Consider the following 23040-nt stretch of genomic DNA (forward strand, 5'->3'; position numbering starts at 1 on the left):
TACATCAGGCCGAGAAAAATGTACGTCGATGAAGATAAAGAATTTCCTTCGAATAAACAACGACGCCATGAACTGTTATTCTATACAATGTTTATGTACATTTATTTTCCAAAACTTTCACCCGAACGTCTTTTTTTTACTTTAAATCGGCAACAACATTCATACATCAACGATATAAATATTAGATTTTACGAGGAGCAGGAGGAGGTAATGTTTGTTTCATTCCCATTAATTACAAAATTATCAATGATAACACGATTAGATTTCAGAATTCTAAAACACTTCTTTTGTTTCACTAGTTTTTTTTCTTTAGATGACCTCTTCTCCGGCTGCTTCTAATATAGCGCCGCTGAACGCCAGATCCCAGTAGTGTTGAACGCCGTGTTTTTTAAACTGTTCCCGAGCGAACGTTTCGGTCGGGCACGCTTTGAACTTTATGTCGCCGAATGAACGATGTTTCACTTGACCCTGCAAAGACAAGAAAGCGACTGATCTAGAAACCTTTGATTCCGACTTAACCTGATATCTTTAATTGGAGAAGATTTCACCTAGCCTGGAAATAATTTTTCATCGAAAATAATAGTTTTAGTATAATGAGCAAAACCCATAGTTGAATGAACTTCATCACGCTTGGTACGATAACCACACTCAAACGTGGTGAACAGATGATAAGATAAAAACCCACTATTTACAAATTAAAAGAAATCTAAAATCGAGAATTTATTTATTGAAACAATCTAAAATATAAGAACACGACGTTTCGATCTCACACTAGAGATCATCGTCAGGTGTGAGATATATCATCACGCTTCTCTGATGATGAACTTTAGTCAAAACTTCGAAACTGTTGGAATAAATTGTTGCATCATCAACTGTGGGTTTTGTTCATTAACTCTGAATGAGATTAGTCTCTACCACAGTCACTTGTAGTTTACTTGAAAATGAACTTAAAAATCATCTTAATTTTCAAGATGAGCTCGACTTCAAAATGGTAGAAACTACATGTAAACAGTTGGCTTAGGTGTGCAAGAACTTAAAGATATTTTTCGAACAATTTTTTTAGATTAGATTTTTAAAATACGAACCGTCCAAACTAGGTGACATTTATTCCGTTTGTCAGAATCATCATCATCCTCGTCATCGGATACGTCATCTACAAACAAGTGAAAACATTATAAATCAAACATTTTAAAACGGCAAAGTGCAAGAGGGTCGTCATTTCCCCATTTTTCGAAAGTTAAATTTGATTATCATTTAAAATTCGTTTATTTCTTACCTTTATTTGCTTTGTCCTCTTCCCATTTGATTCGGTGCATCATCAAACGACGAAATTTCTTCTGTTGTTTCGGACCTAAATCGAGCACAAAAATTTGTTGAAAGACAAGAGACAACTACTGATTTTGAGGAAAGTTGCAATGAAGTTTCTTTTCAATCAGTGGTTAAAAGACACAATAAATTGATTGTCTTACCGAAAGAAAAGTTGCAGAGGAATTTTTCTCACAACATCAAATTAGGACTTTATTTTTTTTTTCTCATTTCTGCTGAGCTTATTATAAGATGACCAGGCCTGTACATTACTGTATCTACCCTGTATATTACTTTTCTTTCAAATCATGATAAAGCTAACAATAACGGAATCAGCAGTCATAGAAATGAACTGATTACAAATTTGATTGCAGATTACAGATGACCCAGTTGATTATGAGAAACAAGGTATCATTTTTGTTTAGCCTAAGAAATAAATAACAAAAGAAATGCCACCGATTCTGAGAAGTTTCCTAGCAGTTATATTTCACTGTGAAGAAGACATGGTTAGAAGGTAAAGAGATCATTCTGATTTTACGAAGTGTCAAGCCAAGTTTCAGAAGGGGATGAAAGATGTTTCCGCTGATTCTGACGAGCAGATGAAGTGGTTGACAATAACACGGGAGAAGAGGGTTCAGTTTATGTTCTACATCTAAAAACAAACATACCTCCTTCGACGGCTACTACGTTACAATCTTTGTACAACACGACGAATCCGGTCATTAACAACTGAATGCAATTCTGTTCGACTTTAAACTTCTTCGACGGGTGACTTAGATTCTTGATCCTGTCAAATACATATTAGATACACGAAGATAGAAATTATCTTTAAAAGGATATTTTTTGGAAAAGCATGTTGCTGTCTCTCACCTGTAAACTGCTACATCTATCCCTAATGACGTGTCCTCGCGGATTTTCTTCAGTTTTTTCTCGCGGCGTTGATCAGGGGTCAGTTTACGCGCCGCGTTCGTTTCTTCATGTAGTCTACGAAATACAGATAATACCCATAGTATACGTCACGTCTGAACACACGGGATATTTCGATTTCATGTTTGATGGTCAAAATGACTACTAAATTATTGATACATAATCAAAGTGATTATTTGATTGGCTTTTTCCCTAACTTATATCTTGGCTTATATCTCTGACTATTCCCTGACATGGATGTTGTTTTTCCTTTATTGATCTACGAAGAATCCAATCAATTAACACAGTCAAAATACGCAAATGGAAACTGTTTGATTATATGCACAATTTGACTACTTTAGTGAACAAATTATCCGTGACTTGCCTTTTTAGCTTTTTTTACAAAATTGTCAGAATACTCCCCAACTTTTAGAAAATTCCACGCCTTTACCCTGATTTCCTGGTAAGTGGCCACCCTTATAAAGTCAGTTTAAAAATGACGACACCCATTATCAGGATAAACATGATGATAACCTATAACAACAGGCTTACCGTGATAACTAAAACACAGAAACAATATGAGTTGCCCCCAAGTAATAGATCATTCATAAACTATCCTAACCATAGTAACCATGAACATGATTAGCCCAATATCCCTACACTACAAGTACCAGCATTTGAGGGCACTGAAAATATGAAAGGAAACTGACTTTTGACGTTTTGCCATCTGCGCTCGTACGTGCGCTTCTATCTTGGTCGGATCTTGTACGGCTTCGGTGCCCAACACTCGCATCAAATTAGCCATTCGCACTGAAATAAGGGCAAACATTAAGTTAACCATATCATCTTAGCTTGTTATCTAGTTTCATCTTTAAATAGGGATTCTCCCTGTTATTCATTCGTTTGGATGATTTGGTCTGATATGTGTTGATTTGGTGTCCCTTACAAACGCACCACACTCGCCGGGAACAAATCAGGCAGTTTTTCAATAATTATGTGGCTTGGACGATAAGCAACTACGCCGATAGAGACAATATCTGAACCGGTGCAGCAAAGCTTGCCCAAACTTTTATCTACCTATATCTCTTACACATTGACAGGTAAAACTGTTCAACATGCCTTATGTTATAGGATATCTATCAACCACAGATCTCATTCCACGCCTATGATCTTTATCCTTAGTAAATTTGACCATATACGAGTTATTTGACGTATCGAAAATAAGTAGTTTGATAGAAAACGAGTAAGAAATTATGCTGATTTTGATATTCCTGGGAGAATTTGAGCATCGAACCCGTTCAGTGCAGTGTATAAATCAGTGCTGATGGACTCCGCGGTGTAGAGGCAACCAGTGTGCCCGTTATTCAACACACTGGGGTGGAATTTTTTCGAAACCATCTCCAGCACTTTTGGGTATTAATAAGTCAGCTCTGAAAGGGTTTTAAAGAATAGAAACTAATCTTCGATTGTAGTCAAGTGTGAGATACCTTTCGGTTCGGGAGGAGGCATCAGTCCGAGGCGTATTTTCTCTGTCACATCTTTTTGCGCTTCCGTACGATTTTGACGGCGTAACTTTTTGCGTTCTTGTTTCGTCAGGATGACGGGAATAGGAACGACTTTTTCGGGTTCGGCTGAAAACAGAAAATCAAACGCAATGTAGTACACACGCATAATACTCGAGATCTAAAAGATGCCATTTCAAATATAGGGGTCAATTAGAGGTTAGAGTTAAGCAGTACAGTCAACCCCCTATATACCACCAACATTGGTTGTTTTACTATGTATTTGTATAGAGATGTACATCGAGAAAACCTGGCGGTAGGCCGGGAAGGCGTTATATCAGGGGTTGACTGTAGTTAAATGCCATAGTGACAATTGGAATTGCATTATTACAATGGTATTTGTCCAATCAACTTTCCAAGCAACTTGCATGATTGATAACTCTCAAATGCCGACTAACGACATTCAACTGGCAGCAGTTACGGTCAACTCACCGGGTGGTTTCATCTGAGCAGGATGTTCCACTAGGAACGTGATGCCTTCCAGTTTATCGACTAATATTTCAGCTTCATCATTGTACATGTCATTATAACTGTAAAATATCAAAACGTTTAGGGTTAGTTGCTTTCAAACATGGATGCCATGGACCTATTATCAAAGAATTCCACTATTGACTTTCTCACTCCTCATATCTATACAGTATCAATCGGAAACCTCAATCTTACATGCCCCAAGACATTGGAAATTTCATCAACACTTGTCCAATCTTTGATTGTCTAGACTTCACAAGTGTTCAGTGTTTCGCCAGACAATTATGTAATTGAAAAGAACTACAAACAACAGACGGAGATTTCATCAGCTGACTTTCAAGAACTGATCGTCCATACTTAACATGTGTTCAGCACTTCATCTGAGACATTTTTTCATTAGAAAGGAACTAAAAACACCAGACATTAGATAATCTTAAAGAATGCTTTCAAAACCCGATCGTCCATGGCTTTAAACTCCCAGGGCTAATGTCTGAAAAGGGTGTTTGCAGGCAGCTGAATCGCACATACGGACAAATGCTGATGGAAAATCATATCAAATACGGGTACAAACGTATCATGCATGAACAGTAGACATACATACCTGACCCCTCTCATGATAACACTATCCCACCACTCAACATCTGGTATTTCACCCTCGTGTATCTCGTGTTTCGGTTGAATCGTCGCCAGTTTCGCCGCCGACGCGATTCCTGTTTTCTTCGCCGCCTGCGCGATGTCCTGCTGCAGCTTCTCGAGTTGCGCCTTCGTGCGCATGCGCTGCGCCACCTGCTGGAATTTACCGGCGTCGTGGAACTTGAATAAACGACGCGTGCGCGTTGCGCTTTTCAAACTGTAATCGAAAGAAGACCTTTTTGATTTTTTTCATGACCTATTTGTTTAAACAAATTCAATTTGTTCTTACAATTATATCTTCCTTGTCACTGGCAAGAAAACAAAGAGACACTAAAAATTCGAAGTCCCCGATTATGCCGTGACCCGTGCCCCAAATATTCAAATTCCATGATTTTCAAGAAAATAGTAAGAGTTCCCTGATTATCCCAGCAGGTAAAATTAAATCTGGAATAATTCCCTGATTACCATAGTCACACTAACAGAACTCGCGAGCATTTTCTGACTGAATAAAATGTTTGAAATTGACCCTACCTGACTCTGTTGTCGAAGAACTGAGCCTCGGCCGTCACTTCTTCCGGCAATTTCTCGGCGAGATTCTGCTTGAATTCTTCGCGACGTTTCGCCCGGATATTCGCCTGAAGTTCGAAATCAACCACTTACAATAATACGCGAACGCCAATAAAGCATTGAACGCTGCCTGATTTCAATCTTACTTACTTTAAGCGTAGGCATATGATGCGCTAGAGTAATAGCTTCACCAGTCGAAGCATCGATCGTTCGTCCTTCATCGTCCAAAATAACAGGAGCTGGTCTGAAAATTCAGAAACTTTCATTCGCACTTTTTATAAAACGAACACAGGCACTGATCGGCATATTTCATTGACTTCTCCCCCATTTTGGCCATGACTGACATTTGAATAAGGCGGAGTCAACTGTTTCATTAAATGCATATAATTAACACTTACTTAGAAGTAGCTGTCACCACTTTCCTGAAAACAAAAACCAAACCACAAATTATTTCATTGCATTTAAAAACGTGGAAATCTACAATAACTCGACTGTAGCCGGTGATGTTTATGGAACGAGGTTTGATTATCACCATGAAAGTGGAACTTTGAATAATTTGATACCAAAGAGAAACAATTTTCCAACATCCCCAACTTCTAGCGTATTTTGGGTGAAAATTTTGCTTCTTTTTCCTACAATTTCGCCTCAAGTCAAGTAAGTTTGGAAGCAAGTGCTCATTTTGAAGAAGAAAACAAATGAAAGCGTCACCAATGAGCGAATCTTTGAAATCGATGTTCTCATTTTCTGGCCGGCATCTGTGCCAAACTTTGTCAACAAGATGGGCTCAATTGAATCAACATTTTTCCATACACTTACGGAATAGCGTTTCGTAGTTGCATTTCTTGCGTCGCCGAGGCGATTTGTTGTTGTAGTCTCGCCGTCCTCGCCATTGTATCGGCCAAAGTCGACGACGCGCCCGGGGGCACGGACAAGGTCGCCGCACGGATCTGCGGTATCGTCGCCTGCAAGGCAGACACAAAGAAGTCATATACACAAACTTTCCACCTGTTTACAAATTTCTTGAGTTTGCGATATGTGATTATACAAAATTCCCCCCCCCCCTCCGAGTGATTCAGAGAAATTTCTAGATTTAAAATGTTACAATTCATTCATTTTTCAGCGAATCACGTATTAATAAAGAAACACGAAATCAATAACATTATCCAATTTCCTTGAGTTTTCTGTACGTACTATGCCGGTTCATATTCATCCATTTACGAAAGACTCACCTGAATTTGAGCTTTTCGTTCTTGAATCATTTTCTGTGCGTTCGCCATCATTTCCTTAATCTACGTAAAGTGAGAAAAAATTGCATCAGGCAACGCGCGTTCTCTTTCTCAATTATTCATGAATTACGCCATCATTAGAGTAGTTACCTTATCAGCGGTCAGTTGTCCGGGACTCGGCTGTCCCGGTTCGGGAATCGTCACCGGAGCGCTGTCCTCGAATTTCCGCTTCTTTTTCGTGTCGGACGAAGCATCGTCGTCGGTGAAACCGCGTTCTTCCTGAAACGGACGAGTGAAAAAAAAAAACAATTTTCTAAATTTCAAATATTGATTTCCAATGGAAATCAGTAGTAGAAATGAGCGGTTAACAACGGATAAATCGACGTATGATTTCTACGCACTTTACGCTTTCGCGATTTTTTCCTACTGGACGAACTGAAATCGTCGACGACGTCGAAGAGTTTATCGGTGAATTTGGCGGCTTGTTTCTCGTCGAGTATCGCCGATAGTTTATCTGAAATAACACGACAATCAGGGTTCTGTATTTGTAGCAATACGCGACTGACTCGAAAATCAAAAATTTAACGGATACACTTATTTTTCAAAATCAATGATTAACAATTTCAGTGCTGACTAATTAATACCTGAAAAACCTGGAGATAATTGATAATCAAAATAAAAATTTCACCCCAGTGTTAAATAACTGGCATACTGCTAGAGTGCGTCTAACGCTGTGGGCCAGTGTATCATTTGTTCTGTATTTGTAGCAATACAAGACTGACTCGAAAATCAAAATTTTTGATAAATGATTGACAATTTCAGAGCTGACTAATTAATACCCGAAAGTGCTGGGGCCAGTTGCTCAGTTGTGACTTAAGTCAAAAATTGGTCTTAAATCTTAAGACTGGTCTTAAGTTGTTAGATTGGCTATAGAACTTAGTTGGTCTTAAGTCTACGCCATGTAACCGGCCCAGGGCCCAGTTGCACAGTCGTGACTTAAGTCTAAAAGTGGTCTTAAATCATAAGACCGGTCTTAAATTGTTAGATTGGCTATAGAACTTAGTTGGTCTTAGACTGGTCTTAAGTCTAAGCCATGACTATGCAACCGGCCCCTGGAGATAATTAATAATTTAAAAAAATTCCACCTCAGAGTGTTAAATAACTGGCATACTGCTTTGGTGAGTCTACAGCGCAGTGCGGTGTATCATTAGTTACTAATATTTTCCAATGTTTGACAGTTGCTTCCATCTTCCGATAGAGATAAAATCTTATTACTAATTACATCAATACACAGCAATGCTGTGTACTGGCAAAATCTATCACTGATTTGTACACCGCAGTAAAGGATAAGGCGTGAAATAAAACAATGCAAATTGCAATCGCATTCGATGTTTTTAGAGTTACTGGGCCCGAATCATTCCACCTCTCCTCACCTCGGGTCTTCCGTTTATCGTATCCCTTATCGACGCAGTTGATCGCCGCGGTAACCAACGTCGTCTCGCTGAATCCGAGGAATTTCTGTACGGCTCGATTCACCTCCGGTTTCAAAACGTCCAAATCTTTCCGCGACAGAGACATCTTTAGTTCTTTTGTTCTAGTTTTTAGTTGTCTTTCTTATGATTATGATTCTCGACCTGTTGGTGAAAAAAAAGGAAAACGCGCTGTTAACTACTTATTCATGTGTTAACAAGCTTTACATCATTTGGATCATTGTTTCCCAACATTCGTCCCATTGGATTGTTGATTTAACCTGAAGACTGGACCACAGCCTTTGAAGTGTCACCCCCATACTGTAGTGTAAGCAGCCAGTAGGACTTGAACCTACTTGTCAGTCAGTCATGGGATGGATAGGCCTAGGTACATAAATAGGTCGGTAAAACCACGACACTGTTTTATATGTGGTAAAATATTGTGGCGCTAGCCTAGTCTATTGAACTGATGGATTAGGTTTGGCACATAACCATTAATGATACTTTTACTTGAATTACTTCGAAAAGAATAGGCCTAACCCATTTTTGACAGTGAGACTGGTTTAAATACTTATTTCTGAGATAGACTGAGCCTTTAATTTCTGCCCTGGCAAGTGAGGTGAGGACTGTTGTTAAAACGAAATGAAAACGTATTTTCGAAGCGATTTACTCGGATTTCGACCGGTTCTGACGATTAGAAATATTACAAAAATTTTCAATACGAAAATTCTAATTCGACACGGGCTTAATACCGGAGATTCACTCCAATAAAAGCGGTTAAATCGTCACAAATTCCACTGAATCGTACCTTTCATTCGAGTTGAGACGCCATTAATCTTCTGCAGCATCCGTGCGCGAGTAAATTAAAATTAAAATTTGTTGAAAGACTCGGTCACGATTTTCGCTTATTCCAGTATTACCTGCTCTAACGCGAATCCTTAAAAATAAGAATTTACTCCTTTTACGTGTTACTTTTGTTCGACGGATTTGAATTGTTCGATTTTCCGTTTCAGTCGGTGTTCTAGGCCGGCGGAGAAACTCGCTACGGCTGATCGGCGCGCTGCGCGATTTACGAATAGTGTGGAGCATCCAACATGGCGCACGTAAGAGATGGAAAAGGCGATCGAGAGGTAAACATAAATCGTTTAATCGCGGCGTTGTGCAGCTTTTGGGCGGGTTAATAAAATGAGTGTGACAAGGACAGAAGAAAAGTGGGGGTAATGGGAATAGTATTTTTTGGGATGGGGGAGGTAGAACTGTCTAATTTTAGACAAGTCAGTCGAGCTGGAGGTGGAGCGGAGCCCGGAGGGCCGGACTGGCTCGATTCGAAGCGAAAAAGGAAGGTCGAAGTAAAACTGACATTTTTTTTGTTTTTCAGCCTCAACAGGAAAAGAAGAAAAAAGAGACGATCCTCGATCTGTCGAAGTATATGGATAAAAATATACGAGTAAAATTCAGTGGAGGACGAGAAGGTGCGAAGAAAAATAGTTCAAAAATTTTTTCATCATCTAATGACGTCGACTTGAATTAATCTTCAATTAATTAACGATTAATCGAAGTGAATGATATTTGTATTTTCAGCCGGTGGACTCTTGAAAGGTTTCGACCCATTGTTGAATCTTGTATTGGACGACACAGTCGAGTTTCTCCGAGGTAGGTTCTAAGTTTCCGCGAGATTGAAACCTTTTCAGGACCAGTGGGGGACCCAATGTCCCCTGTGCTAAAAGTTTACAAACCACCTAGCCGATTATGGGGTCATTGTTGATAAATCAGCTATTTGGTTTTCAAATGTCAATGCATTCCTATATGTGCTGCCATCTGGTATTGAAACTTAACACTAAGGAGAAAATCAGAGAAATATTGCCTGGCTCTATAAGGTTTTTTAATCAGTGATGTACTTTCGAAACAATTACAAACATTTCAAAGCTACACCCTGTCTTCTTAAGAGCATTTCTTATTTAGTTATGAGCTTTTAAGGAATCAAGGAGTCGTAAAGATCCTGTTATTACTACCCGTAATCATATTCTTAATTTGAATTTCTTTGTTTAAAATTTCAGATCCCGATGACCCGTACAAACTAACGCAGCACACGCGCCCCCTAGGATTAGTCGTATGTCGCGGCACGTCGGTAGTTTTGATTTGTCCGTCCGACGGAATGGAAGCGATACAAAACCCGTTCATCAATCAGGAATGAGTTAAAATACGACATCGGAATTCTCCGAGGACAATTTAAAAAGTTTTGCGGAACGGAGCGTAATGATCTCGAAATAACTACCGAAAACGAAACTTTGTGCCCTCTGTGTATTTGAGCAGGATTATAATTGATAACATAAAGAGCCCCTAATAATAGTAGAGAATTCGGTCTTAGAAATCTTCGTAATGAGATCAAGGGGTTGCTATCGCTGTGCTGGCAAAAATATCTAGCATTTAAATATGTTTTATACAAAATACAACAAAAAAAAACCCAAAGAATATTTGTACATATGAATGTATAATAAACATGAATTGAAATTCAGATTCGTTTTTGTGATGTTAGCCTGCGGATTTTCGAGATTTTTTTTGGATGAACACATGTCAACTGGGGCACATGTGTAGAGAAGAAAATTTGGCATTTCTTGTGAAATTAGATTTGCAACTTTTTGTCGACCTGTCGTATCTACCAATAAATTCTCTCCGAGGAGGTACACAATTCTTGGGCAGTCGGAGTAAGGATATTCAACCCTAACTCGAGGAAAATACAAAATTGATCAGAAAGAATAACGGGACCACGAATAAAGATATACATCGACTTATTTTAAATATCAACTGTCATGGTTTTAATATTTTCAATTAACAAATTTTTCCATCATTTTTCTATGATACATAATTACATATGTATAATACGCAAAACTATTCTTCAACAATTCTATAAATCCTACAAGTACAAATTACGCGTCACCTTTGTATAATATTGAAAATTATTAAAATCTATTCTTTCATGTATTCAATAATATATTTCATTCGATAACAAACAAGGAATGAAAAACTGCAGTAGAATCCGCCTATAGCAGTAGCTCTATAGGCTGAGGCCACTGTACTGAGTAATAATTAAATAGGCATCAAAGACTGGAGCAATTTCGATGTTACATTGAAGTAAATGAATTTTGAAAGTCGATGACACAAAACCGCCATAAGACCCACCGATACGGTAACTGTCACTGAAGGTAATAGAACCGCAAACACATAATAATCATATAAATATACACGTATAACGTCTTAATCTTTCACCGATATTTTCCAATAACGAAGGCAGTACTGGTCCCACGCGTTATAATGCAGAAAGTACAATACATGTATTAAAGAACTTGCTTTTGATATTCACTCACTCTATGGGGCAACGACGAGCTTTACCGAGGATATCATTTATTCATATGTGTGCACAGCGAGTTAAGATGATGACTATAAAATTGACTAGTTCGACTAGACGGCTTCAGGTTTTAGCCACCCACCTGAGAGAGATAGCAGAGACAAACGCCAATCTGGTAATCGTTAAACAAAATGCTTCGCCGTGTACTTAAAACTATCACAGAAAAATGCTTGCATCGTTTTTCAACACAAGGAATTTTCCTCTAAATTCCACCTCTAACGTCATTTATTCCCTAAAACACGGCTTTTTCATCTTAATGATTTTTCTATAAAAGTAAAGCACGTTAGCGTCTGTCAGCAAAGCGTTTCGAAAACATTGGAAGAACTTCTGTCTTTTTCTCTAAAAAAAAAACATACGACACTTCAAAAACTACAGCTCTAAACTCAGCTGAACTACAGCTCATATCTAGTCAGCGCCTATCTTAACTCAGGCCGAACCGAAAAACTTCAGCATAGCACGAGCGTCGGCTCGTTTAAAACAAGTCATAATTTAAAGATCGAAGGCATTTTTTGGCAACGAATGGAGTCTAGCGCGTGCACCGGGTGGCGCCGCTTTTCGGCGACAACTACTCGTGGAAGAACGGCACGCGCCGCAGCCATTTCTGTATCGTGTCGAACGTCATGAACGAAATGCCGACGGCGACCGGGCCTTTGATGAAATTCATCGTCAGTCCTTTGTAAAGTCCGCGTCGGATTCCTTCGGTCGACGCGACGCGTAATAACGTTCCTGAGATCGTCGTGTAAACAGACTCGTTACCGAATACACCTGAAATATACAACAACGTGTAAACGTTTTATTTTGATTTTGTTCGAGTTTGAATCCAAAATTCTGATATTGTACGGATATTTCCCTATGACCCCTGTCCATAAATTCCCCGATTAAATCATAAGATATCCTCTTTTTAAGATTAGATATTCCATACGCCACTCGTCAAATGCAAGAAAAAAGAAATTCAAATTCCCTGACTTCTCCCTGACTTCCAAAAAAATTGAATTCCAAGAAAAGTCAGAATTCTCTGATTTTCACTGCAGACGGAAATAATTGATTTCTCCTGATCAGTAAGAAGAACCCTTCCTCCGAAGAGGATAGAAATCGAGGTCAGCGGACTCTGAGACTCACCAGCTGTTTGCATGCGTCGTCGCACGATATCCAACGGATACGAAGACGTCTGCCCCAACAATCCGGCGATCGCTCCGAAACACAACCGATGCAACGCGGACGGGTCTTTATTTTTATAATACTCTACAACGAAAATAATGCGCAACAATTCCATCAGACATCGACAAGACGAGTTAAAACCCTTTCAGCGCTGACTAATTCATTAGATAATTAATTAACTGGCTATAATTTTGTTAATTCCATTGCAGTGCGTTGAAAATAACTGCTACAATACATTTACACAGCAAAGCAAAGCAGTGTATTGTTAGTCAGTTATATTTCACTATGTTTGACAGGTGCTGCCATCTTTCAATGGAGATAAAACTAATTACTTATAACATCAATGCACTATGATGGGGTGTTCTAGCAAAATCCAACACTGCACTGCGGTGTTTGTTGATGGTCTTTATGCCATCTTCAGAGAAGCTGAATTAGACATCAGCGACTTTCAACAGATGTTTGATGACTACAACTCACCCCAGTGAAACTTTTTCAACGATTCGTACGTGAAGAAACTGACGCCGGAGTAAGGGACGACTCCGAGCAACGTCGGAGTGAATCCGCGATACAGTTTCCAGATGCCTTCCTCGCGGTAAGTTTTCCGGAACACGCTGCGTAAACTGTAATACCTACAGTAACCGAAAACAAAGGACTCAATAATTAACACAGTCAAATACGTAGACAGAAATGGTTTGATTACATGCGCGATATAACTTTCTCAACAGTTTTCCCTAAATATTTCCGGACATGCACGTTGTTTTCCCTGACTAGATCTACTAAGAATCCAATCAATTAAACTAACACAGTCAAATATGTAGACATTGACAGAAACCGTTTGATATAAAGCGCGATATAGCAATCTTAACATATTTCCCAGATTTTTAGCATTTAACAAAATTCCCCAACTTTTTTAAGGAAAGATATTTTCCTGACTTTCCCACTGATTTCCAGTTTCATAGACCGGTATCAAAGTTATCCCTAGGGATAACTCCTAAATCTGGTTAACAACCACCATAATAACAATGAGAAACCATGGCTATAACTGAGAAATTTCAAGATGTTCCCAGGGACTATTTTGCTTGCACATCCATGAAACCCAGCCCAGGTTAGCGGTCACTGTCTATGATAGCCGCTGTAACTGTTAAACTAGCCTCACAGTTTTATTTCTGTGGATAACTGAAATATTGAGACTTACTTTTTTCGTTCGGTGACGGCCATTCGAGCTCGAACCATGTCCAACGGATAGGTACAAGATACAGCAGTAACACCGGCCAGACTGCCGGCTATAAACCTCGGCAGTGGCGCTAATACTCTACAACAACAAAATACAACAGACGAATCTTTCAAACTGAGAGTCATTCAAAAGTGTTTATGAATATTGGTGTTTATCAGATAGTTGTGGGGTATTAAAATTGAAGTTTACGTTCACCAAAAGAAGTGATATTCGTAAGCCAGAAGATGCTGTCTCCAAATCCAAAGATGCCTAAGTTCAAGTATGTGGTATGTCCAAAAGCCACTATGGGGAGAGTGACGATCAGGTTTTTTACACAATTACGCTCAATTTCCCTGACCCGCGACCAAAAATTCCCCGATCAAATGATCAGATATCCCGAAGGAGGATGCTTCAACATGTAGAAGTTCATTGTGCCACCAAATGCACCAGGGGCCAGTTGTGTTAGAGTTACGTTAATAGTTGATATAGTGACAATTCAAATTGCACCGTAACTTTGGTATATATCCACTAGTTATCTTTTAACCAACTTAAGAGCATCTGGCCCCATGATTTCAAATCCCTTGACTTTTCTCTTGAATTTCTAGAAGAGTCAGAATTCTCTGATTTCCCCTGATGCAGCACGCGAGTAAACAAGGGTATCAGAATAAACCAATCTAACTCGACGGAATAGAGGAGGCCGGGCGCGATCGTCCGATGTTCGTACCTCTGGTTGGTCGGATTCAGCAATCGTTTCCATTGTTCGTGCGCGGCGTATTGTATCGAGGCGTACGGTACGATACGCGCCATCGTCGCCGTGTTACCGCGCCACAACATGACGAAACCATCCGTACGGTAGGTGTTCACGATGAACCTCAGCGCCGCGACGTACGAGAACGGTGTCTTCGTCGCTGCAACGTTAAAACAACAATGTTAAGCGAATTTCGCTTTTTTGAACAATTTTTTCAGGGTGGCCACAAATCATGGTTCCCACAGTTATATGAATTCAAATTTCCCAGGTTTTTCCAAGTATTTCATGGGTGTTTTTTCAATTTTCCCAAATGGAAATGAACACATATCATTATGCTATAGTCATCATTTTAGTGGTGACTGGTTGATAAAGGTGATTTTCAAGGGGAAATCGCTGAAGAAAGATGCCCTAGGCAAATGCAATACGTGAAATATAATGAATTTCCCAAATATTTCCCTGATTTGAGAAAAATTTCTCAAATTCCCAAATATTTCCAAACCAAATTCCCAAGTTCTTCCCAATTTCCCTGTTCTGTGGGAACCATGCCACTTATATTTAATACATAGGCCTATAGTATGAGCTATACCAGCATACTAACACCCAAAAACCTCAACAAAAATATGGGATATGTCCAACAAACAGACCATAGCCTAGGACTTACAGACGGAAACTGTTTGGTTATACGCATGATCTAACTATCTCCCTGACAATTGCTTGACTTTTCTAAATAGAACAAAAAAAAATCCCTGAATTTTCCCTGGTCGCTCGAGTGTTCACCCTGTTTCCTATTTCTGTCACGTGGGGCAGAGAACAACCCGAACACTTACTTTGAAAGTTAATTTTCGTCCGATCCAACGGAGCGATGACGGTTTTTGCCACCGCGCCGGCGATGGCGCCGGCAGTCAACGACGTTAGCACTTTGTAATGATTTGGCACCTGAAGAATGAAGAGACGAGACGCGATTATACGCAGGTGCGGCGTGAAGCAGGTACGATTAGTGAAGAGATTTATGGGAACCAGATCTGAAGATTGGAGGAAATGAAAACGTTCCGGATGAAATGAAGGGTTTAATAATGAGCTCGCTTAAACCTTCGTCTATGTTTGCCCTGGATTTATTAAACCAGATCCATCCACAAATAAAACTCGAAAACTTGAAATTCTTCATTTTGGTATGTTTCGAACTCAGGGTAAAATTTTACCGGTCTCAATTTTACCGCAGTAAGAGACAGAGTCTGCTGTATTTCACAAACTGTTACTCAGTATTTGGCACCAACTCGGGGTAGAATTTTACCGGTCTCAACTTTACCGCAGTAAGAGACTGAGTCTACTGTATTTCACAAACTCTTACTCCGTATTTGACACCAAATCGGGGCAGAATTTTACCAGTCTCAACTTTACCGCGGTAAGAGACAAAGTCTATTGTATTTCAAAAACTCTTACTCAGCATTTGACACCAATTCGGGGTAGAATTCTACCGGTCTCAACTTTACCGCAGTAAGAGACAGAGTCTGCTGTATATCACAAACTCTTACTCAGTATTTGACATCAATTCGGGGTAGAATTTTACCAGTCTCAACTTTACCGCAGTAAGAGACTGAGTCTACTGTATTTCACAAACTCTTACTCCGTATTTGACACCAAATCGGGGTAGAATTTTACCAGTCTCAACTTTACCGCGGTAAGAGACAGAGTCTATTGTATTTCAAAAACTCTTACTCAGCATTTGACACCAATTCGGGGTAGAATTCTACCGGTCTCTACTTTACCGCAGTAAGAGACAGAGTCTACTGTATTTCACAAACTCTTACTCCGTATTTGACACCAACTCGGGCAGAATTGTATCAGTTTCTACTTAAAAGCAGAAAGAGACAGAGTCAACTAAACAGTCGCCTCAAACTCTTAATCAGTATAGGAAGCACTTCGAGTAAACCAATAAACTTCTAAAAGCTCATTTGCTACTAAAGTCAGCCTGTTTAAGCTCGAGAGAGATCAGAGATACAAGGAGTAAGCGTGCTCTGAAACTGAGTATCAACGGCTCGTGAATTATCTAGATTACCTTGTGAGAGCCGACTGTAGCCGTTGCTCCGGAATGATGGTCGACGTCAGCGTGACCGGTATCAATGATAAATGACGGCACCTACACCACACAAAAATACACACAACTATCATTTCTATCATGCTCTCAGCCGGTAAACAGTGCTGAATGAACCAACTCAATATCTAACCCTTCGCCAACCCTCCCGGACGGTGCGTTCTGTCAATCCAACACCGATGCTTGAACGGATACGACCCATCGACCCAAAGATGACAGGCACCCTCCATTAAACACAAGATGCCGACATTCACAAAATTGGCTCCTGGTGGTATAGCTGGATGATTTCTAAGGAAACACCACACTATACGGTGGCTGGTAGACACTCATGTTAATCTTAGTTAATGAACACAACCCACAGTTAGATCTGTAGAAACAGTTTATTTCTTTACAGTTTCGAGGTTAAAACTAAACCTCATCTTCAGAGGAACAAAAAATATGTATTTTTTGTTCGTCTGAAGATGAGGTTTAGTTTGAGGTGAGTTTTCACCATACTTCAACATCGGGGAATCAAAATGTTTAATGACCTTTTTCTCTGATGATGAAGTTAAAAATTTGAAAAACTGTCCGAACAAACTGTTAAATCATCCGCTGTTGGTTTTGTGACTGTAGAGCCTATGTTTTAACACGAGATCAATGAAAGCATTAGACAATATTCAATCAAATATTAATCGTGCAGACTACAAAATCAGGGGATTCTACACATTCTAATTATGGAAAGGTGTTAAAAGAGGGTTTTAGAAAATCATAAACATCACTGAGCACTAATAGCACCGTTAAATATCAATCACTAGAAATAATACAGCGAAAAATGGTATGTTTTTTACCCTCTGATTCAGTTTGTGTTCGTCTTTTTCAGCGACTATGATTTGTAGATTCTTGGCCCCGGCCGGCGCGTCGCACGACCCGCCGATCTTATCAACCCCCATGATACGCTCCCTAGCGGCCACCATGAGAACTAATACCGCAGTCGGTCGAACTGGACTGAGTTAAGTGTAAAGATGATGATTCACATCACATGACGCCACCTGGTGAGAAGAGAAGATATTGCATGGACATTTTAATGAGTAATCCTGACAAATTGATGAATCAAATGCCTTTTAACTTTAAGTTTCACGACGACCTAAAAGATAGGTGCAATTTCAAATAGCCCTAGTTCAGTAACACGCCTTCTTAATCTGGTCGGGGGCGATGACATGTCAACCTGGACCAATCATTGAACGGGGAGCTGATGAATTGAAAAAACAAATCAGACTCGCGTCAAATCAAATAGCTCTCTTGGATTTAGCCAATTAAAGGGGCTAGGCCTATACTGTCCTCGTTAAAAACAGAAGCAAAGCGATGTCTAGACAAGATGAAGCATCTAGTTCAAAGGAATTGTATTTCGAGGAGTGATAGCTGGGCTTGAACTCAGTTGTCACGATCCACAATGGCCAATTTTGAATGCTAGACTACTAAAAAAGCCATAGGTAGGTCAGGTAGGTGAACGATTTAGACACAGACTACATTGAACGTAGTTTCTATCATTTCACGAATAACAAGCGATTGATTTCACGGTTCAACCGATTTGATTCAACGAGAATACCTTTAACAATTAACGAAACACTGTGTGACGATCAGGCATTGATTAATTACTATAAACCTCTTAAATTAGTAATTACTCCGACGGCGAATCTAGAGAAACGGAAGTGCTGTCAAAAATGGAACAAATCTGCAGCACTTTCGAAAAATTGTACCAAACCAGGAAAACTAGGGCTTTTTAACCTATAGAAGTTAATTCTTGATAGTTTTATCAATAATTCTATACCTATCGGTTGATAAAATTAGCAAATAACTATTTTTCAGTAAAAAGATGTTTTTAAAATTCGCCGCGGAGTCGTTTTTCGGGAACTTCCGTCAGAATGGTGAGTTTTGCTAAGTGTAAATTTCCGTCTTTCCTCGTTGAAATGCTCGTTTTTCGTTCGGTTTATCGCGTGTATTTCAACATCAGCCTTTCGAGTGATTTTATTTTCATGTTTCAGGCGCGGTTTTTCAGTCAGAAAGATATCGATGGTAAGTTTAAATCGGGTATAGAGTGTTCGTAGAATTCACTTCCGGGTTTGGTTTCCGGGTTTCTCTGTCAGGACAGAATGACATTCTTGAAAAACATTACTTCTTGATACTGGATCCACCACAGGGATTTATCACAATTGTCAATTGATTTTAAATGAATAAAACCAGTATCTATGAACAACTCCAGTATCCCTTTTTTTATAATACAGGGATACTGGGAGTTGGTTATTGATACTGGTTTTATTCATTTACTATCAATTGTAACAAGTCCCTGTGAGATCCACAAAACCACAGGGGCGCGTATCAGAGTTGTAGATTAATGCAAAAACGATAATCTGTTAATCCAATGTCTATGATGTATGTTATTTTATATAACACTATGTGTAACTTTTAGTGAATTTTTGTTTTTTGCAGAATTCAAAGAATGTTTTTTCCTGTACGCTCGTCGCGGGTATGTGGTGGACGATGCCGAGTTGTCGCTGATAACGCGTTCGCTAGGATTCAGCGTCACTGCTGAGGAAACCGAGAGATACTACACAAAATATAGCAAAGGTCAGCGATAAGGACAAGACATAGAATTAGAAAGCCCTGAAAAACCTGCATTATGAAGTTAAGATTGACAGAGGATTTTAATGTTTGGGATTTTATTGAGCTGAAACGTCAAAATCTTCCATTGGTACTGTCGAGATTTTTTTCTTCAATTGAATTAGATAGTTACTTATCCTCGGAAAACTAACTTCTCTTAACCATTTACATTTTAGAGGCTTTCTAGAATAATCTGATTTTGTGAATGGAAAGATGACTAGTTGAACAGACGGATGACTTTTAGTTGAAAGTGTCATTCGAACTGTACCATGCGCTGATCTATTTCTCATTCGAATACAGAATGTTTATAGAATTATTAGTTTTTTTTAGTTCTTTCTTCACAACAAAATGTATCCTTCCGTTATCATCTAGATTCAGAATACAGGACGCTTTTGAAAAAAGATCTTTATATGATAGCCATACTTCCTCGAATTGCTTTAATATTTGCTTCGAATTCTCCGTAAAATTTCAGACGGTAAAATTGACTTCGCCACATTCCTCGAACTGCTGTACGAACACTCGAAAATTGAGAGCGCCGAGAAAGAGATCGTAGCCGCGTTCGAAGCGACGGACACCGCCAAACGCGGATACGTGACGTCATCCGAGTTCAGACATATACTCACCAGTTTCGGAGAAAAACTGACCAAAAAAGAAGGTACATTTTTTCGAAGCAAATTAAAACGAGTTGTAGATGAGTGTGTTGGGATCAATTGTTTAGGAGTTGGTAAAAAATACCAGATGGATAAACACCGCATTAACAATGAACTTTTCACTACAGTCAACCCCAGACATACCGCCCTCCCATATACCGCCACCTCCGCTTACCACCAGGTTTTCTCAATGTACATCTTTATACAAATCCAGTCAAACACCCCCCTCCCATATACCGCCATACTCTAAACCGCCAAAATGGTTGTGGGCGGTATATCGGGGGTTTACTGTATGTCAACTATCCAATGGTGAACCCACTTTAAACCATAGCAATAAAGTTTTCATTGTCTCTATGCGTCAACTATCTACTAGCCAACTCTTACCAACTGCAGCCCCTGTTGTCGAAGACTAGTAGAAACTGTGTAGGTTTAAACTAGATTTTATTAGAAATCAAGCTACTAGTAGTGAAGGGTAGTAAAAAAATTACGACTGCAGAGTTAAAAGCTTGGGGTTTTATGCTGAATGGTGGGGCATTTTTACGAATAAGATGAGGAATTTGAGAAGTTTGGTAAATGAAATGCCGGCCTCAAAATAATGTTGTTCACATTTTTTTTTTGTTGCAGTCGACTCGATGCTGAAAGAAGCCGGAGTGCCACCTGGCGGCAAAGTGAAGTACATAGATCTGATAAAGACAATGATGACCCCGGTGCCGGATTATTAAACTCAACGAATGAATCGTCGGCTGAGACGAACTGCTGTTATTTAAATGGTCGAAAAATATTTAAAGATTGTTTATTTTGCAGTATTTGATACAGTTCTGCTTTAAACAACAAACTACTACACTAATATACTGATCGTTGTAAAAATGCTGAAAATATTTACTATAAAACCCTCCAGAAAAAAATTGCTGTCTCGCCGAAAACAAAAGGGATATGATCCAGCGAAGTTTGATTGAAGATTCTATTTACTATCATGTCAAGCTAAAGTAATTTAATGCGATTCAGCCTTTAATGAATGGATGATCGATATTTTATTGTGAATCGAATCAGGATTAAGTAAGACTTACCGAAAAGACGATTATACGTTTGTTGTTCGTTCGAAAGTCTGAAATTTCGTTGAGTCATTTTTAAGCGCGCGCTGAAATGAACCATATGCAAACCATACGTGAAAGTACCGTCCTAAATTATCATCATTGTCCATACAAATTTTCCAAATACGCTGTTGAAGGTTCGAAATCTTCAATAGCTAATCATATTAAATATTCTATTTTGAAATATATATTTCTCACTTGAAATGATCTTTAAACTTTGAAATGTATTTCTCGGTATTTTTGCCGAGGGTATTTATTTCTAGCTGTGTGAATACATATCGCTTTGTTTTATCGACACTATTGCTACACGTGTTTATTGTGACACATTTTTATATACAACAAAAGCATATATATTCTATCGGAAATAAAATTCTGTCTCTTGGAAATAGATCAATGTGTTTCACATTCTTTTGTGGGTTCATAATTATTGAGGTCGGTCCTATTCTTGTTTTCATCACTTAGAGGAGAGAGATTATGGTCAAGAGAGTATGGTGAAGAGAGTATGGTCATCTCAATGCAAAAGGTCCATATAGTTGAATACCACAGGGGCTCGTATAGGAGTTGTTAATCTATTAATCCTAAATGTATTTATTAAATAACTTATTTTAGACGCAGGGATTAACAGATTATCACTTTTTCAGTATTTTAACTATTAATCGACAAGCCGCATTAAGTACTAACTAGGCTATGAATTTTCTCAGAAAATCGCAAAAAATTATCTTGGCGAGAGAGTAGTCTGAATTGGGTTATGGTCCAAATACTGGCCATCTTGCGAATTGCACTCCAATGGCTAACCACAGGCCGCTTTCAATCTATCGGCTACCTCAGACGCATCAACGCCGCCGCAGCAGCGCATCTCATGCTCGGTGAGCCGCAGAGTTGTTTCTAGTGACCTGCCCGCGTGTTACAGCAGCCCCCGTCTAGAGGGTCGAGTGGCTTCAGTCTCAGACCTTCCCAAGGGAACGATTCTCCTTCGCTCCCCTAAAGCAAGCTTCACACCAAGGCACACTTAGGCTAAATATCGAAAGCCTTATAAATATACCCATACATTTATAGCCCTAAGTCGATTGGTGGTTTTAAAAATTTTTATTTATTGGATCCGAAGGTTGGTCATTCTTTGATCGTTAGTTTTGGCAAGAACTCGGAAATTGTTATTAAAATCATTAGCCGCACGGATAAAGGAACAACAGGTACCAACTGAATGAGTTCGGAAATAACTGCTGTAATGAGCCTAGTATCAGCTGATGCTCACAGATGGCAGCACATGTCAGTTGAAGTGAATGGGTCGAAATTTATAAGAACCAGTCCACAAACAGACTCTTTTTACATGAAATATACAGTCAACCACATGTATTAATGCTGGAAAAATATTTTGAGTCAAATAGGAAAAATTATCTACAATAATTTAATGCTAATTGTAATAATAACAATTAACATAAAATATATCATATTTTCATTAGCATTAAAAAATCTGTCTTCCTCATTAAACTCATCTAATATCACCAACTTGTGGTGGAAAACCTACCTTGTGGCTGGAAATCCTTCTGGTGTTATCTTTGAGGCGTTTCGCCTCGTTCGAGATAATTATGGTACTGTCCGCATTTGTCTTGACTACATTCCTTCAAGAGAACGATTAAAAACTTTCTTTGGTTGAGCAGGGGGAGGGGGGTCACGACCCCTGCTGAACCCCCCTCTGGATCCACACCTGGAAGTTTTAGTAAGTAACCCGACTGACTGCGGTTTTGTCTGAACTCGATCGGTCTCTCGTGATTCGAGATTCTCTGGATCAGCAGCAATTAAAATCGGTGATATCATCTTATATTTGTTTGCCAAACAATATGCCGTAGGCCAGAGACATACTTCGGCGGTTTAACCTTAACATTTTCTCCCTCCTGGAAAAAATCGTTAG

At 39.2% G+C, this 23040-nt stretch overlaps 4 protein-coding genes across 5 annotated transcripts; 2 read left to right on the forward strand and 2 right to left on the reverse strand.

Moving 5' to 3' along the window:
- Window positions 1-75: 75 nt before the first annotated feature.
- LOC141913994 (U4/U6 small nuclear ribonucleoprotein Prp3-like) lies at window positions 76-9050 on the reverse strand. The gene is made up of 18 exons (XM_074805236.1): window positions 8945-9050; window positions 8101-8301; window positions 7069-7181; window positions 6818-6946; window positions 6671-6730; window positions 6258-6403; window positions 5840-5863; window positions 5592-5685; window positions 5406-5509; window positions 4843-5091; window positions 4206-4303; window positions 3699-3842; window positions 2922-3021; window positions 2176-2289; window positions 1974-2092; window positions 1277-1351; window positions 1086-1153; window positions 76-468 (listed from the first exon to the last, which is right to left on the reverse strand). Exons 2-18 carry the CDS (start codon window positions 8243-8245, stop codon window positions 310-312), a joined length of 1941 nt encoding a protein of 646 aa, XP_074661337.1. The 5' UTR covers window positions 8246-8301; window positions 8945-9050; the 3' UTR covers window positions 76-309.
- A 148-nt stretch (window positions 9051-9198) lies between these two features.
- LOC141913995 (U6 snRNA-associated Sm-like protein LSm7) lies at window positions 9199-10622 on the forward strand. Its single transcript, XM_074805237.1, has 4 exons — window positions 9199-9266; window positions 9515-9608; window positions 9718-9789; window positions 10194-10622. The coding sequence occupies exons 1-4, from the start codon at window positions 9231-9233 to the stop codon at window positions 10328-10330; spliced, it is 339 nt and encodes a 112-aa protein (XP_074661338.1). The 5' UTR covers window positions 9199-9230; the 3' UTR covers window positions 10331-10622.
- A 324-nt stretch (window positions 10623-10946) lies between these two features.
- LOC141913949 (mitochondrial coenzyme A transporter SLC25A42-like) lies at window positions 10947-18454 on the reverse strand. 2 transcript variants are annotated; one of them, XM_074805176.1, is made up of 9 exons: window positions 18339-18454; window positions 17581-17781; window positions 16718-16798; window positions 15489-15597; window positions 14638-14821; window positions 13896-14012; window positions 13178-13329; window positions 12662-12784; window positions 10947-12307 (listed from the first exon to the last, which is right to left on the reverse strand). In XM_074805176.1, exons 2-9 carry the CDS (start codon window positions 17704-17706, stop codon window positions 12108-12110), a joined length of 1092 nt encoding a protein of 363 aa, XP_074661277.1. In that variant the 5' UTR covers window positions 17707-17781; window positions 18339-18454; the 3' UTR covers window positions 10947-12107. The 2 variants fall into 2 exon arrangements, with proteins under 2 accessions (XP_074661277.1, XP_074661278.1); XM_074805177.1 differs by lacking the exon at window positions 16718-16798.
- A 145-nt stretch (window positions 18455-18599) lies between these two features.
- LOC141914049 (calmodulin-like protein 4) lies at window positions 18600-21503 on the forward strand. The gene is made up of 5 exons (XM_074805310.1): window positions 18600-18657; window positions 18775-18805; window positions 19220-19357; window positions 19863-20045; window positions 20665-21503. The coding sequence occupies exons 1-5, from the start codon at window positions 18655-18657 to the stop codon at window positions 20760-20762; spliced, it is 453 nt and encodes a 150-aa protein (XP_074661411.1). The 5' UTR covers window positions 18600-18654; the 3' UTR covers window positions 20763-21503.
- The last annotated feature ends 1537 nt before the right edge of the window (window positions 21504-23040 follow it).

This window comes from Tubulanus polymorphus, chromosome 12, assembly GCF_964204645.1.
Source record: "Tubulanus polymorphus chromosome 12, tnTubPoly1.2, whole genome shotgun sequence".
Classification (NCBI taxonomy): domain Eukaryota; kingdom Metazoa; phylum Nemertea; class Palaeonemertea; order Tubulaniformes; family Tubulanidae; genus Tubulanus; species Tubulanus polymorphus.